We start from the raw sequence: 17,459 nt of genomic DNA, 5'->3' as shown, positions 1-17,459 counted from the left end.
AGTGTTGCCTCAGTTGTTCCACACAGTGGACTTAAATGTCTCTCACACCAGTAAAAGCATCTTTGCTGCCCCTACTCCAATTCTGACTTCCTAGAATTTCCTCAAATAAGAAGACAGAGAAAAGTACATCTTAGCAAAGATTTGAAAATTTTATTTTCCCAAAATATACTCAACTCTATTGTCACAAGACAGGATTGACATATGTAAATGATATTTTATCCCATGAGGCTCAAGAAGTGGTTCAGCTATGACATTTGTTTATTCTCATTCTTCCCTTAGTTAATATTTATTAACACTTTGGGTAAGCAAATGCCCGTGGCCGTTTCCTAAATGTTTTGCATTTAGGAAAACAGGCAAGGTGAAGTGGTAGTTTTTTCCCTGAGTCGCAGACTGAGGAAATGACAAAGCTGAGAACTAGTCAGCCTTTACCATCCTGATCCCCCCAGGCTTTGGCTGCCAAAGCACAGCTTCACTGCATCTGATTTATTCCTTGTGCTCTGAGAAAGACTGGAGGTCCCACTCGACTCATCCCTTCAGAAGACCCAAAGAAATATGGCTTTTTTTTTTTAACTATGTGTAAGAATATACCTGTACACAACTCAAAAATGTTAGGTTGTTCTATACTTTGTACTTTTGTGAGGATAAAATCTAAGTCGGTAGTGACATGGGGATTATATTTTTAACACGAAGGTCAAAACTTAACCTAAAATACCCCCAGTCATATTTTGTCCGTTGGCGTGAAAATGTTGGCAGTAAGCCACATCCTGAAGATACTTGCTCGTAAACCTTGGAGAAAATAGGTGAGCAAGATTTGCATCCAATCCAAGGCTTCAGCCTTCCCTCGGATTTGGGTGGCTGACGCCTCATGAGCTGTTCTTTTCTTTCCATACCAGCCTATTTAATTGTTAGTAAGAACTTGCCTCCTTAATGCTGCTGATAGGCTCCTCTTCTCTGTCTTGTGGGTCTTGCATCATCTCCTCTTTACAGTCAGTCTCTGGTATCTCCTTGGGGAAAATCAAGGAGGGTTTCCACACAGGTTCACCTGGACTGAACAGGCAGGGAAGCACAGGTCTGTTTTTCCACCCATTCCTTAATCAACTGGTGGGCAATAGCAAACTTAGGGGGCACCCAGAATGGGACAGTCTCATTCTGTCGACCAAGATGGTGGTGCTTTCTCCTTAGGGCTGCAGCCACCTCGTCACGACTGAACCAGGCAGCTGCCTCTAATTCTTTCAAGTTCAGCCGAATCTGAAAGGTATATAAGGAAGGAAAGATAGAAGGTTAGGAGCTTCAGAATTTAAAAGTCAAAACTAATAAGACAATGGCTATAGAACTACGTAGTCATAGAAGATAATAACTAGAAGTTATTACGCAAATGCCAAAGAGATGTAATTAAGAGATGAGAATTAAATATTTATACATAAAAATATTTATAAGAAATTCATTTTTAAAAAGATATATTTTTATTAGGAAAAAGATTTACAGACAGAAGGACAGAGAGAAAGATCTTCCATCCACTGATTTCATTCCCCAAGTGTCTGCAAAGGCCTGAGCTGATCTGCAGCCGGGAGCTTCTTCTAGGTCTCCCACACAGTACAGGGTCCCAAGGCTTTGGGCCATCCTCAACTGCTTTCCCAGGCCACAAGCAGGGAGCTGGATGGGAAGCAGCACTGCCAGGACACAAACCAGTGGCCATTTTGTATCCCAGTGCATGCAAGGTGAGGACTTTAGCCATTAGGCTACCACACCAGGCCCTAAATACATATATACATATATGTATTTACGTATATATGATTTATTTGTTTGTTTGAAAGGCAGAGTTACAGAGAAAGGAAGAGATCAAGAGAGATCCATCCACTGGATCACTCCCAAAATAGCTGCCACAGCTAGAGCTAGGCCAGGAACCTGGAGTTTCCTCTGTATCTCCCACGTGGGTAGCAGCCCAGGCACTTGAGCCATCCTCTGCAGCTTTTCCAGGCTACCAGCAGAGAGCTAGATCAAAAATTGAACAGCAGGAAAAAGAAGTCTACAAAATGAAAGAAAATATTTGCAGACTATATATCTGATTAGCAATTAATACATATAGAGTACGTAAGGGACATCTACAACTCAATACTAAAAAAAAAAAAGGAAAACAAAACTAAACTATTAACAATTGGCAAAGGACCTGAACAGCTCTGACCATTGCAATCATTTGGGAAGTGAATCACAGAATGGAACCACCTCTCCCCCATAACTGTCATTCAAATAAATGAAAATAAATAAACAAACGCAGAGCGACTATATGGTCCAGCAATCCCACTTGTGTGTATAAGTACAAAAGAACTGAAATCTGAAACTTGAGATTCCCATCCTCTTATGTTCATTCCAAGATATGGAAACAACCTGAATTATCCAACATGGATGAGTGGATAAAGAAAATGTGGCATATACATACAATGGAATATTATTCAGCTTTACCAAGAGGAAAATTGCATTTAAACAAGACAGTGAACCTAAAAATAAGTGAAATAAACTAGACACAAAACCTGGTTGGATTCACATGTAGAATCTTGGATAGTGAAAAACATAGGATTATAGTCGAGTGGTAATTTGCAGGAGCTAGGGGAAGAGGGCAAAAGGGGAGGTGTTGCTCAAAAGGCAGTAAGTTTCAGTTATTTGAAACATGCTCAAGATCTGTACAACATAGGGCCTACAATTAATGCTCTGCTATATACATAAACTTTTGCTAATTGGATAACTATTAAGCATTTTATTGTCAAAAGGAAAAAAAAGGAACAAGAGGAAACTTGGATGCAATGGATAAATATATCACATTGATGCTGATAATTTCATGGTATCATAGTTGTATGCTTACCTCCAAATTCATCAAGTTGCATTCCTTAACCACAGCGTTTTGTGTGTCAGTTGTCCCTCAATAAAGTATTAAAAAAAAAAATACTTTGGGACCAGCATGGTAGGCTAGTGGCTAAAGTCCTGGCCTAGCACATGCTGGGATCCCATATGGGCACTGGTTCATGTCCTGGTAGCCCCACTTCCCATCCAGCTCCCTGCTTGTGGCCTGGGAAAGCAGTCAAGGATGGCTCAAAGCTTTGGGACCCTGCACCTGCACGGGAGACTCAGAAGAAGCTCCTGACTCCTAGCTTCAGATCGGCTCAGCTCAGGGCTGTTGCGGCCACTTGGGGAGTGAACCAGCAGATATAAGATCTTTATCTCCTCCTTTCTGTATATCTGACTTTCCAATAAAAATAAATAAATCTATTAAAAAAAAGTCTCATACTTGGAAGATGTTCAGGGGAGGATGATGATTGTTTACTGCACTGCAGATTCCTTGGAGTTACGTCATGTATGTTTGTATGACCAAGACCATGATGGATGTGAAATATGTAAGAGTGCTGGCCAGTAGACAAGATAAAGCCAAAGAAGCACCCAGCTCAGGGAAACAAGGGCTTACCTCCGTCTGCCCTGGCTTCACAGTTGTGTGACAAGCCATCATGAGAGAGCAGTTAGGGAACGGCCAGTGCTGAGAGGCAGAGTACTGCAGACCTCCCACCTCCAGTCCCACCTCTTCAGCAACTTCCCGACGAACAGCCTCTTCCACATTTTCACCTGCAACATTCCGAGGACTTCAGAACAGGCCATATCAAGTGTCTATGTCATGATAGCCCCATTTGGAAAGGAATGCAAAACTGACTTCAGATTTGAGTGAGGTACCTTTGGGAGTGTCCTGAATCTGTGCAATAACAGAAATCCAGACTGGAGCTGGATATTCAGCTGTAGTGCTTAAGCCTGCTAGGTATATAAGGATGGCAGAGGGAGAGGCTACTGCCCTCAGCCTTGCGAAAAATTCTGCTGCCCACCATCTTCAGAAGAAAAAGACCAAACCATGAATAAATATTAAGATCTATTTGATATTACACATTGCTGAACTATTTGGGGAGCAGTGCAATGATGTCTGCAATCTGCATCAAAAACAAGAAAAACTGATGGAAGGTGTTGTGGATTGAACATAACTTGGCTCCCAAACTCCTGCAGATGTGTAAAGGCTGTTAGCCATCACAGGAGTAAGGGTGGAGACTTGATCTAACTATGGCTTCCAAGTGGAAAGCCTGTAACTCACTAGGGACTTGCCCCAGTTCCCAAAAGATGGTTGGTTATATAAGTAAATTCGCTTTGCTTCTCTCTGCTGTCTGACTGGCCATGTGATAGTTCCTCCGTTCCCGCTCCACCTGGCCAGCCTCCTCCAGGCTCCACGCTGACAGGACTGCCAGTCCTGAATTGTGTGCCTCCAAACTGTGAGCTGAAATACTCCCCTTGCTAAAAAGCTCTTCTTAGGTATTCAAAGTAGCAAAAAGCTGACTAAATACAGATGAATATGTGAATGGCTATTTGAAAATGTAGTCAAAACATTTTGGAATCTAGGTGTTAAGCATAAAAGTGTTTATCATGTGTGATTCTTTCAACTGTGCTGTGTTGCCTGAAATTGGCCTAATATTAGAAAGTTCTGTCAGCAGTTTCCATGGAATGGTATGGAAGATTATGCCGCAGATGTCACGCATGACGGCGACAGCAAAAGTACCTATTAATAAGGCCTTAGGTTCTTCGTGCCATGTGTGGATGCCCCTCAGACTTACCTATATCACAGAACCCTGCCAAGGCAGAGTACATTCCCTTAGGAAAGGAGCTCTGGCGAACCAGCAGGCATCGGGGTCCGTCCGAGACCAGAGTGATCACCACAGGAGCCATCTAGGAGAGGGTAACGGAAACTGAGGACCTGCTGGTGAACTGAAAGGTGGACACAGAGCAGGCAGTAGCTGTGTGGGCTTCTTGCCCTGGGACAGAGTGGCGCACACCCTTCCTGGGTCACCGTCTTCTTAGAACAGTGCCTACCTGTGGATAATAGATGATGTTGTTGGAGGGGCACACACGCTTGCTGCCTGCCATGTTCTTTTTGGTGGGCTGCCCACTGCGGCTGCAGAACTGGTGAGAATCATGCCAGCTGAGAAGAGCCTGAGCCTGGAAACACAATGACAGAGCTGGCTTCATCGGAAAGATTGCAGGGATCACCCACAACAGCACGAGGCCTGTGTACTCACAGCAGTTCACAGGGAGATGGCAACGCCTTGAGAGCTCATCTACTTTTTATTGTATTTTATTTTTATTAGGCAGATTTACACAGAGATGGAGGGACAGATCTTGCATCTGCTGATTCACCCCCCCAAATGGCCTCAATGGCTGCTACTGGGCCAATCAATGCCAGGAAACAGGAGCTTATTCTCAGTCTCCAATGTAGACATAAGGGCTCAAGGACATGGACCATCTTCCACTGCTTTCCCAGGTTATAAGCAGGGAGCTGGATTAGAAGTGGAGCACTCACATGGGAGACCCCAGAGAAGCTCCTGGCTCCTGGTTTTAGATCGGCTCAGTTCTGGCCATTGCAGCCACTTGGGGAGTGAACCAGCGTACATATCTCCTTCTCTGTAGATCTGACTTTCCAATTTGAAAAATTTTTAAATCTTAAAAAAAAAAAGTAAATGGATTACCAAGACACTTAAGCAGATGATATCTAAAGCTGAGGTCATTAAAGCAATTTAAAATTATGCCTCATAGGAAAAGCATGCTGATGTATGTCATGCTGTGGGCCAGTAACAGCATTTATAAGGCCGATTTTTCTATGGCCTTTTTTTTTAAGATTTATTTATTTTTATTGCAAAGTCAGATATATAGTGAGAGGAGGAGAAACAGAGAAATATCCTCTGTCCAATAATTCACTCCCCAAGCAACTGTAACAGCTGGTACTGCTCTGATTCAAAGCCAGGAACTCTTCCAGGTCTCCCACACGGGTGCAGGGTCCCAAAGCTTTGGGCCGTCCTGGACTGCTTTCCCAGGCCACAAGCAGGGAGCTGGATGGGAAGCGGAGCAGCCGGGACTAGAACAAGCGACCATATGGGATCCCAGTACGTTCAAGGTGAGGACTCTAACCAGTAGGCCACCACACTGGGCCCCCTGCATGGCTTTTTGCCATATATCTATAGTGCATGAGAGAAAACGGTCTTGACAGCAGTTCTGCCAAAAACTATGATCTGCAAAAGAAGAAACCAGATGTCACCTTGGCCTTGAGTACGCACACGCAGACTTGCCTGTACACAGCACAATGAAATTTCCTACAGAAGTGAGAAAGGATCTACCGTGAAAAGCAAGGGCATGTCCTTCATGCTTATCTGAGAGAGGGCCTTCCTCAGCTCCATGAAAGACCCCTTGAGCTCTGTCTCCACTGAAGATTTCTGTAAGGAGGCTAGAAAATTAGAAAAAAGAGACAAGTCAATGTCAAACAAATTTGGCCACAAGGTCGTTTTCCAATCTAACATGTTTCCCAGACAGACCAGCCAAATAAGACTCCCCTGGAGAAAATAAAAAGTGCACAGATTCCCAAGCTCTGCCTTGCAGACTCCTAAGCAGCAGGTATGGCATGAGGCCCCGAAACCTATTGTTTTAACCAGCACCAGGTGATTCTTAGATTCAGGCCAGTCTAGGAAACATTGTTGCTGAGGGTCCTCTTGAGGGCGGTCGGAACATGTGCCTGAGTCACACTCTATCCCTGGAAAAGAGATGCAGGGGCCCTCACTAGCACATCACTACCCCAGGAAAGCCTGAGGGGAGCCATGACCCTATAGCAACCTGGTTCCCAAATGCAGGTCTGAGGACCCAAAAATAATTCCAGAACACTGTTATCTGTCAGCACTGATTTAAAAAAAAAAAAGGATGTCATGAATTTGAAAACATCTCCTATGAAACATTTAAGATACAACATGTATCAAAGTGCACAGAATATAATAAACATGTACACACAACTTAGTTTAGAAAGAAAGCATTAAAATGTCTTAAATGATGACATGATACAGTATTTTTATATCCTTACTTAACTAAAAAGTTGATCACTTATGTATTCCTCAATTTTTTTTTTAATTATTATGTGAAATCCTAAAGTGAGAACTGCTGGGCTGCACCAGGAGGAGCACGGTTACGCACTACTCATGGCAGAGGAGCCATTGAGTCCCAGATCCAGAGCAAACCATGCTTCCTGCTGTTCAGAGCATCCAATCAGCACGGAATCTTCTATTCGCTGTGTGTCCTGGCCACACTTCATCAGGAGCTTTTCCAGCTCTAAGAAAGGCGAAGAGACGACAGTAATGAGGATTAGAGTTTAAATCACTACAACCATAATAATCTTAGAGGAAATCATATACTTTAGTAGGCATACAATCACTCAATGGTAGCCAGGGGGGATTAACGCCAAAACCGCCTTTAGATACCAAAACTGGTGAATACTGGGGTACCTTATGTACATTCTCACATATACTTTAAGTCATTTCTAGATTACTTATACTAAGACAATGTAGATGGTATGTGTTTGTTGTACTCTTTTGTTCAGGAAATAATGACTAGAAAAATCTGCATATTCCATACAGATGTGACTTTTTTTTAAGGAACACTGCTAATTTTTAAAATCACCTGTCATTTAAAGCCGTTTTGAAAAAGATATATTTGATTTTAAAGGCATAATTACAGGAAGAAGAGAGTCAGAGAAAGATCTTCCATCTGCTGGTTCACTCTCCAGAGGGCCATGACAGCCAGGACTGGACCAGGCTGGAGCTAGAAGCTAAAAGCTTCATTTAGATCTTGTATGTTAGTGCATGAGTCCAAAGACTTGGGCCATCTGCTGCTGCTGTCCCAGGAGTGTTAGCAAGGAACTGGCTTGGAAGTGGAACAGCAGTGACTTGAATGAGTGCCTATATGGGATGCTGTGGCTTTGCAGGTGGCAACTTAATCCACAGTGTCACAATGATGGCCCTTAAAGCTACTAATTTTTAATGCGAACACCACACTAGTTTACTTACTCATTGATATGAAAACCAAATCTTCCATGTGCTGGTTCACTCCCCAAATGCTAGTATCAGCCTCCAGTAACTCAAGTACTTCAGCCATCACCTGCTACTGCTTTGCTAGGGGGTGCTGCATTGGCAGGAAGTTAGTACCAGTGTGGAGCCACTGGAATCCAGGCACTCATGACACACTGTCCACATCTCAATCACTGTGCCAAGGGCCTACCCCCAAATATGTTCCCCAAATATCATCAGTCTGTAGTGGGTTGAACCCATAGATGCAGGACAGAGGATATGAAGGGTCAACTGTTCTAGACTGAAAGTCACCACCTATACTTAGTTACTGTGGAGCCTAAATCTAATCACCCAATCTATCCAGGCCTCAGTGTCTCCCTCAACAGTGTAAGCAGTTTTGACTAAATGAGAAATTCTGAGTAACACTGTGTGACTTTATGGAAGGAACACATCCTCTAGTTCACAAGCTGTGTGAGGATTAGATTATGAAATCCGTGAGTATTAAATGGAAGAGATTAATTCAGTTCTATAATCTCCAGATTGTGCTGTTTTTGTGGGTCACAGTGTTACGCACATCTGAGGTTCCAATCTGTGCAAACTAAGTACTGTGTAGGGAAGAAACGTGTCCCTCTGTGCAAGAAGCAGTGTTCATAATACAGCATAAGACTGTAGCATCTCTAAAGTTAAGCACCTTTGGCACTGCTGAAAACTACCTGTCCAAGAACTCTGACATCTGACCCAAGGGGGGGGAACTCCTAGGCAGTGTAGTCCAACTCATCCAGTTTATGGTGACAGCATATAAAACAAAGTTAGGGGTCAGCAACTGGCACAGTAGGTCAGGCTGCTGCTTGTAACATGGGTATTCCTACTAACTCATGTGCCTAAGAAAGCAGGGGAGGGTGTCCCAAGTATTTGGACTCCTGCCACCCACATAGGAGACCTGGACTTGGGCTGTGGCCTGACCCAGACCTAGTTATTGTGGCCATTTGATGAGGCAACAAGTAGGTGGAAGATCCGTCTCTTTTTCACTTTCCTCCCCACCTCTATGCCTGTCATTCTGCCTTTCAATAAAAGAATCATAAGTCCCACCATATGAAAATCATAGTACAAAAGAATTTTTTTAAAAACCTGAAAGCTGGTATTTTGAATATCAAATGCCAATGGCTTCAATATCTCTACTTACAAATGGTAAAAGAGTTTTGGGAACAGATTCATTTTAATTCACTTCTAACTTTGACCCTTCTAGCTAAAATGAGGTTATATAACAGTTGTACAACTCCTTGGAGGCTGGTCTAACATGGAAGTAAGCAAGCTTTCTCTAGAAAGTTATTCTAAAGCTTTTAGATGTATTAGCTGTGCAGCCTTTGTCACGACTATTCAGTTCTGCCATTACAGCGCAATATATAGATAAATGAGCATGGGGATGCTGAAAACAAAATGTATTAAACTGGTTTTATTGATCCATGGCTAAGACATTAGTGGTTTATATTATAATCCACTTAACTGGTAAGCTAGGGTTCATTAAGTAAGCAGCTAATTGGCAGAAATGTTATAAAAATGTGAAAAAAATCTTTCTGAAAGATTCAGTCAGTGTGAAGTTAGTGGCCATGAAAGCCACAGGCCTACATGGAGCTTACCTCTGAGGCTAAGCCGGGGGGCCACGTAATGACTTTCTGACCTTTGAAGCAAGGGAGCCAGGTTGTGGAAGAGGTAAAATGCTCCGGTCTGCTGTGCTTTTTTACATGCATCGTCGTCTTCTTTCAGTTCAAAAAGATACCTGCATTGGGGAAATAAAGAAACTGTTGCAAAACCGGTATGTATTTGAGAGGCATAGAGGAAAAAGAGAGCTCCTGTCTGCTGACTCACTCCCTAAATGCCAGCAAAAGCTGGGGCTTTGTCAGGCCAGAGCTGCAAGCTGGGAACTTGATCCAGCTCTCTCTGTGAGAGGCAGGAACCCAACTACTTAAACCATCAGCAACTGCTGCCTCCTAGGCTGTGAGCAGGAAGCTGGAAAGGGGAGTGCGATCAGGCCCGGAAGCCAGACATTTGGATACCAAAGGCAAGCATCCCATACGGTGGCTTGGCTGCTGGGCCCGCCTCTGCATCCACCTGGGTATCTTGGCATTTTCTCCTCCTGCATCTCTGTCCTACCACACTTTTTATTTACATCCTAAATGGCAATCCTTCCAAAAAGATTTTTTTTAAGTAATTAAAGCAATTATTTATTCTATTCCCTGCTTTGCCCTACTACGTATCTTGCACGTATTTCTGTGGCTGCACTATTGTAGGGGTTAGCTGTCTCCCCTGGAAGACTACGATCTCCTTAAAGGCAGGGTTAGCCCCATACAGCTCTGTACCTCAGTAATTAGCAAATGGGATGGCTCAATTCAATAAATATTTATTGAGTTTAACTTCCAGGGCAGAAAATATTTACTGAATTGAACCTCAAGATACTATGCCAATATTACACTGTGAAGCAAGAATTTACATGTAGTGGAGTGAGGGAAAAACAAATACCATGATAAAACATCAACCACAGAATATTTAGATGGAAGCAGAGTTTATTACTGCAAAGAGCACATGCTATGGTATCAGTAAATCCCATTCATTCCATCTAAGGAAGGTAAAGCGCACAGTTTACATAAAGTGCACTCTCATTATGATCTAACCGCCGCACTGGTACCCACCAGGTGCTTCTCTCTGTTGAAGGGACCACTGTTTGAACACTGTGCTTGACCAGTATTAATAAGGGTGATATTTTCAGTAACCAAATAAAAAATGTGGCAAGAACATTCTACGATCGAGTTCTCAAAAAGAGATACTAATGGATTAAGTTCTAGATTTTTCCAGAGCCTTCATGAATCGTGGCTTGAGTCTGTTACTCCAAAGGAGCCTTGGGAATCGAGTCAGGTGCATTGGGTCTCCGGCAGATTCTCCTAGACTTTGCAGTTAACCGTCTCTGCCTATCAAAAGCCCTAAAACAGATTCACAGGTACATAGCATACTATGTCAAGTATATTTACAGATATTTTCTGTAAGATCTAGAAAATTACCAATGAACAAAGTTGACTCAACTTGAAAACACAAAGTAAAACTGACCAACACTCCTCAGTGGCATCTTTAGAAGCATGTCTTCACTGTATGATCAGAGGGGTTACAGTGAGCTCCGTATTAACAGAAGACAACAGAAACCTGATCTTCTAAGACTCGAGATATTTGCAAATGTATTCTCAATGACTGCACGCCTCACTTCCCGGGGCAAAAACTCACAGATGTTAAAGGAGAGGCCTATACCGCTCAGAAGTTCACAAATACAAACAGAACAAACACTGCTCCCTTTAAGGCAGTACAGCCTGTGCTTTGCCCTAATGACCTCAGGCAAAACACCCAGAGCTCCGCCCAGTTAAGGCTCACACCCAGGCAGGGCCCCGCTAGGACTCACAAACAAGAGCCCTTCATGCTCTTCTTGCTGAGGAGCCCCATTTGGAAAAGTCATTGTCACTCCCATTCTAACAGCATGGGAACCACTCACACGAAGATGATCAAGACTGAAGCTATTTGGATTCCTTTGTTAACTTTGATTTTCCTTACATAACAAGAAAAACAGTCATTCATTAGAAATCAGAAAAGACAACGATCAGTTTTTTGAGAAAGGGGCAATGCCCAGCAAGCCCACTGTTTGCACTCTGCAGTTCGCCAAAGCAACCACAGGAGGGCGCTGCAGAGTATTCATGCCTTGCGTAGCTTTTTTGTATCACCCATTTTTCATGAATTCTGTAATGACCCTGAATGTTCTTGGATTTCACAAAACTATTTTACACAAAAGTTTTTAATTCTGTGTTTGAACCTTCATGTTATCCACTAGTATATGTATATTAAGAATTAACCATATATACTCATTTGTAGGCTTTTTTTTTAAGATTTATTAATTTTTATTGGAAAGTCAGATACACAGAGAGAAGGAGAGACAGAGAGAAGGAGAGACAGAGAGGAAGATTTTCTGTCTGCTGATTCACTCCCCAAGTGGCCGAAATGGCTAAAACTGAGCCGATATGAAGCTAGGAGCTTCTCCTGAGTTTCCCACGTGCGTTGGTGCAAGGTCCCAAAGCTTTGGGCCATCCTTGACTGCTTTCCCAGGCCACAAGCAGGGAGCTGGATGGAAAGCAGGGCTGCCTGGGATTAGAACCGGCACCCGTATGGGATCCTGGTGCAAGGTGACGACTTTAGCTGCTTGGCTACCACACCGGGCCTGGCTTTTTTTCTTAAACATATAAAAATACTCTTTTCAAAGCCAAGAACACTCTTTATTGATAGATTAGCATTCTTTTCACATGCTTTTGGCTCACTTTTCAGTATATTTAAGCACTTGCAGAAATTTCTTAGACTATCCTACAGTTCTTAGAGTTACAGTTCTTAGAATCCCCATCTGAGGAAGTACCAACAACTTGAATATTCAGCAGTATCTCAAACAAGCATTGTAATTCTACTGCTCTTGTAGGACTGCATGCTCACATCCCTCAAAGCTGTGCACTGGGAACACGAGTTTGGCAGGATTTATGTGGGGGAAGCCATGCTGTGAGTGCATCCCTCCTAAGGGGTTTGACAACTGTAGTTGCATTTAAATTTTGCAAGGTGCCCCCAGGTGAGTATTGGTTCAGGGTTACAAATTAAATTCATTTCTTTGCTCATTCAAGATTCATTTATTTGAAAGGGAGAAAGAATTTGATTCCATCTGCTGATTCAGTTCCCAAGTGGCCACAACACTCAGGGCAGAACGAGGAGTCAGAAACTTTATCCAGGTCTCCCACATGGGTGCAGTGCCAGGTACTTGGGCCATCCTCCACTGCTTTCCCAGGTGCATTAACAGGAAGCTGAATTGGAAGTGGAACAGCTGGGTCTTGAACCAACCTATGATGACTTTACTGCAATGCTACAATACTGGTCCCGAAATTCATTTCTTAGATTGGGGGTTCTTGGGCCACAGTATAGAGATGGTATAAATGATTTATTTATTAGATTTTTCTTTCTTTCTTTGAAAGGCATAGAGACATGGAAAAAGGGAGAGGGCTCCCTTCCTCTGTTTTATGTCCCCAAATGCTGAGAGCTGTGAACCCAATCCAGGTCTCCCAAATGGGCAGCATGAATGCTTCAGCCATTGTGAATGCTTTTCATGGTCTGCTTTAGCAAAAGTTGGAGTTAGGAACTGGAAATTTGGATCAAAATCAAGGTAGTGGCTTAGCCCACTATACCACCACAGGTTAGTGTTTTCAGATTCATAGATTTCAAGTTTCTCTAGGCTACAGTAAAAGTTCTTGAATCATCTTCTGTAGATTTTTTTTCCTAGTCTACTCTTAACTTTTAACTTAGGTCTTTAGTTAAATGGGGGGTGGGATTATAGTTATCTAATTTTCTAAATGTTCATGAAATGCTTAATGTCATTTTAAGTATCATCCCATCACGAGTATACTTGACTGGATTTTGTGCTGCCATTCATGTGCTCAATAATAATATTTCATTGCCTGGTATGTGTCAGGTTCTGGTTTATACACCACAGGTACCATAGTAGAAAAAAAAAGTCTTAACAAGAATTTACATTCATGTTTGAGACATTTTAGACATTGTTGGAAATTTAGTTGAAAAACGCGCCAACTAAAAACAATTATACAATAACCTCGTCATGGTTAATTTTATCACACATCATGAAGTCCTCAGTTTGATTCTGAGATGCTTGTATTTTTATAACTTAACAGGAGAAACACTAATCAGAGCTCAAGTTGGTCACAACTCACCGTGCTCTAGCGACATAGGTTGACAGCAGCCTATAGCACCCAAAGGATTTGCTCCTGCAAGTCACTCCACAAAACAGGGACATGATCAGGCCCTTAAAGAAAAGAGAAGTTAACAAAATCACAATCTGCATTCATATGTTAAGCCAGGGTAGGATCATTTTGTAAGATTAAGGAAAGAGAAACTCAGTAGTATTCAGGTGACTTCTAAACTGCATTTCTACCACTAACTAGCTAACAGAGTTGGCCTCTCTGCACTTGTTTGCTCTTCTGTTCCACCTGCAGAAGGCCACAGGGAGTAATCAGCTAACTAGCCACAAGTAAACGGGAACTCCGCCTTCATACTGGAGGAGGGGGCAGCAGAGCCAAGGCCTACGTGCCTCTCCTCCCTAGCACCTGCAAAGGCACAAGACAGAGTTCATGAGAGTGGAAGTGGTGAGGTGCTCTTTGGGGCTGGAGTAGTTAGACATGGGTCGGCCTTCTCCACTTCTCCCTTCTACTTGAAAGACTCCAAAGTGAAAAAGCTATTAGATGCCGAGGCTCGATCTTGCCCTGAGAAAAGCCACTCCCAAACCAGACGCCCAGCAGTGGACTATTTGTGAGCGATAAGAAACTTCTTTCCTATTAAGCCACTGGTGTCTGGAACTTCATGTGTTAACAGCAGTTGGTGTTATCATGACTGATTAAATCAAGTCACAAAGTCTATGTCATCTCCAGAGTAATAGAGCCAAGTTTCTCAGGATACATAAAAAACAAAGTCCCCCTGGAGGTGAAAGAATGAGAACCTGTAGATAAGAAAAAATTAAAATCATGGCCATCAGAAAAATATTTCAAACGGCAGCTGTGTAAATTCACATGGATCCAAGTTTTTTTTTTTTTTTTGGTAGTTCATTGAGGAAAGAAAATCTTGTATCCAAAAAACCCTTCCTGCAGAAAATAGTTCCTTTTAAATTCTAAGTCAGCATTTTCTTCCCTATGAGAAGTGCCTTTTATACTATCAGTAAAAAAGCGAAGGAAGTCCACTTAAACATTAGAAAAACAGTTAAATCACTAGCCACCCTCAACTGTATTCCCTAGGGAAGCAGGCTGTGTTACAAACCCTCCAGGGAATGCAGAAGTTTAGACCTACTTCTTACTTGCATAATTATGAGTCACTGATGACTAATCCTTGGATAGTTTTGGCGACAACCTATGTCCTAGCCAAGGGTAAAATATATTTAGCAAATGAGATTCAACCGAGCATTTACTGAGTATTGACTTCATGCAGGGTTCCCTAAGGAGCACAAAAATGCACAGAATGAACATTCCTGCCCTCCACAGTGTGGCAGAGGAGACAACCAACCGGCACAGGAGCCAGTGTGTGCTGTTTGGGTTGCCAAGCACTGTGTGAATCAGCATTAGAGGTATAACTCTCATTTGAATAACCTAAGGGCTTGCATCATAGAGTGGAATAAATGTATTTAGGGTTACTACTTCTGACTCATGTATAAACTCCCAAGAAGGTACAGCATTTTTGGAGATTAAATGTTAAATAGCAGCTATTTCAGCTTGTGGTTCCACCCCTGGGAAATTATCCTAGGAGAGAAAGGATAGGCAACAGTAATGTTAATTGATAATTATGACAGATGGAATAATGCCCCACTATTGACAAGAAATAAACAATGCTATAACAGGAGAAATACATATGCAGTAAAAGGGAAAGATATTCAGAATGTATTAAGTAAAGCAAGTGGGGGAAGGGGTAGTGTTAGTCAGAGGATGTAAAGTTTCAGTTAGGATGCATAATTTCTGCCAGTGTGTTGTACAGCATAGCAACTATAACGAATCATAATTTCTTTGGATGCTTGAAAATTACTAAGAGATCTTACATGTCCTCATCACATACAAAAGATGCTAAGTTGGTGAGGTGATCAATGTATTATGATTTATATTTCATAATGTACACATATATCAAAACATCTCTTGATATACCATGAATAGATACAGCTGTTGTTTGCAGAGGTACCTTAGTTAAGCTGGAGGAGAAAAGCTGATATTCGTCTGGCAGACACAGTCTAATGCGTAAAGGAAGGCACAGGCGCATGAAGTGCACCTGCCAAGCTGCTACCAGTGACTCCTTTGGAGGGGGACAGAGATGAGGACTGAAAAGAGAATTTGTAATTTTTATTTCACTCATTCATTTTCATACCTAACATTTAATTTGTAGTTTATGCATTTCTGAACTGCAAAAAAAAATTTTAAGCGTGTGTACATACCTCTTCTAAGGCTATTTAGTGGTCGTTATAACTACAGCTGGAGTGTGTGACCCGCTGGACTTGGCTGCCAGACTCTTGGCCCAGCTTCTGGTACCACATTAACCTGAGCTAACCATGGATGACCGTGGCTGCTGACTCAGGAGCTGATGGGCACAGAGGTCTTTAAGTAGTTGTTGAAACTACAAAAACTGATGAAGGTGAAAGGTAACGTAACACTGCATCTAAATGAGCTCATGTTGTTTTATTGCATTACATTTAAGCTCAATATTAGTTTTACTACAATTATTAACTGACAAGGCAAGGCCTGTACGATGGACAGTGTCTCGGAACCTTCCCTAAGAAATGATTCACATGTGCTTTGCCCCTGGTCCTCTCTCCAGGAGGATTAGTTTGTAAACACAGCAGCAGGACCAGCAGCCCATCTTGTACCTTCGTGGTCACCGGCACATGTCAGGCAAGGTGGGGCCCGGGTCAGCCCTGAAGAGAGAGTCCTCTGTGATGTGTCCCTGGGGTGAAGGGTGTAACACCAAGGACAACCAGGACACAGATTTGAGCCTTGCTGAGTAGCTGTATGGCCTGCTTTTTAAAGAATCATTTTTCTCTGTTTATTCAAAAATTAAGGCAAAGCATGTGAAGGTAGGAAATTCTCATTTACACATCTTTCCAAGAAAGATCAGAAAATGGTTAGCTGTGCTTACAGAGGCAGCTGCATTAGTGGAAAGCTGTGGGTATTCCCCGGCTCTCCCTGAGAGAGACTAAGCTAAAATTGTAGAAGCAACCGTGCTTCCCTACAAAAGCCTTTGTCCACTTAGACCCTGGACAGGATTCTGTTTCGCTGTACTCACTCTGAAATCTTTTTTTCGGGGGAGCACCTTTTTTTGGCCTCAAGAATCAGCAGAAACCGGGAAATTCCAGCCTTTCACGTTCAAACCGCTTCCCTTCTTCTGAAGAACCTTTCCTGATTCTGCCACACTCCCCAGAATCCTCTTCAAGATGCATTCTGGGAAATGTAGTTTAATTTTCAATATGCAAATCCTGCTGCCAAACTCTCCAGTGTTAGCCACAGTTGCAAAACCTAATTCTACTCTTTGTATTACAAGGGAAAAAAGGCTCTGCCATGCTTCCCAGATTGCTCCTAGAGATGCCTTCTAGGAATCGTAATTCAACTCCTGGGGCATGCTGTCTGTGTGCTTCAACAGCAAAGTCAGACATTGTTATCCAAAGCAAACTCTTCCAAGATCTTGTTACCAAGGGCACTAATGTGCCACTGGAGGAGGCAGAGGAGGATTAGCTTCATTTGTAAATTACAAAATGATGAAGCCATTAAATCTACCTTGAGACACAAAAGTAGCTGTTACGGGGATGTGAATCAGATACCTTTCTACTTGTCCGTGTCTCTCATTCTGTCGCTCATTCTACCAGTTAGGAACAATGGGGCTTTGCAGTGGAGTCTGCAATCAAGCAGGCAGCTGGCATTCTGTGTGACTGAAAGTAATGCCACCAGCAAATCTACTTGTTTT

General features: G+C 42.6%; 1 protein-coding gene across 5 annotated transcripts; it reads right to left on the bottom strand.

The window, feature by feature from the left end:
* Positions 1 to 575: 575 nt before the first annotated feature.
* On the bottom strand, positions 576 to 16,907 carry NUDT13 (nudix hydrolase 13). 5 transcript variants are annotated; one of them, XM_058671716.1, is made up of 11 exons: positions 16,785 to 16,888; positions 15,940 to 16,082; positions 15,690 to 15,825; positions 13,688 to 13,779; positions 9,536 to 9,675; positions 7,030 to 7,164; positions 6,189 to 6,295; positions 4,891 to 5,016; positions 4,635 to 4,746; positions 3,455 to 3,609; positions 576 to 1,248 (listed from the first exon to the last, which is right to left on the bottom strand). In XM_058671716.1, the coding sequence occupies exons 3-11, from the start codon at positions 15,765 to 15,767 to the stop codon at positions 1,039 to 1,041; spliced, it is 1,155 nt and encodes a 384-aa protein (XP_058527699.1). In that variant the 5' UTR covers positions 15,768 to 15,825; positions 15,940 to 16,082; positions 16,785 to 16,888; the 3' UTR covers positions 576 to 1,038. The 5 variants fall into 5 exon arrangements, with proteins under 5 accessions (XP_058527699.1, XP_058527698.1, XP_058527697.1 ...); XM_058671715.1 differs by having other exon boundaries at positions 15,940 to 16,127; positions 16,785 to 16,870; XM_058671714.1 differs by lacking the exon at positions 16,785 to 16,888 and having other exon boundaries at positions 15,940 to 16,188.
* Between the last annotated feature and the right edge of the window lie 552 nt (positions 16,908 to 17,459).

Source organism: Ochotona princeps, chromosome 13 (assembly GCF_030435755.1).
Source record: "Ochotona princeps isolate mOchPri1 chromosome 13, mOchPri1.hap1, whole genome shotgun sequence".
NCBI classification, from domain to species: Eukaryota; Metazoa; Chordata; class Mammalia; order Lagomorpha; family Ochotonidae; genus Ochotona; species Ochotona princeps.
This window is presented reverse-complemented; position numbering and strand designations above follow the sequence as displayed.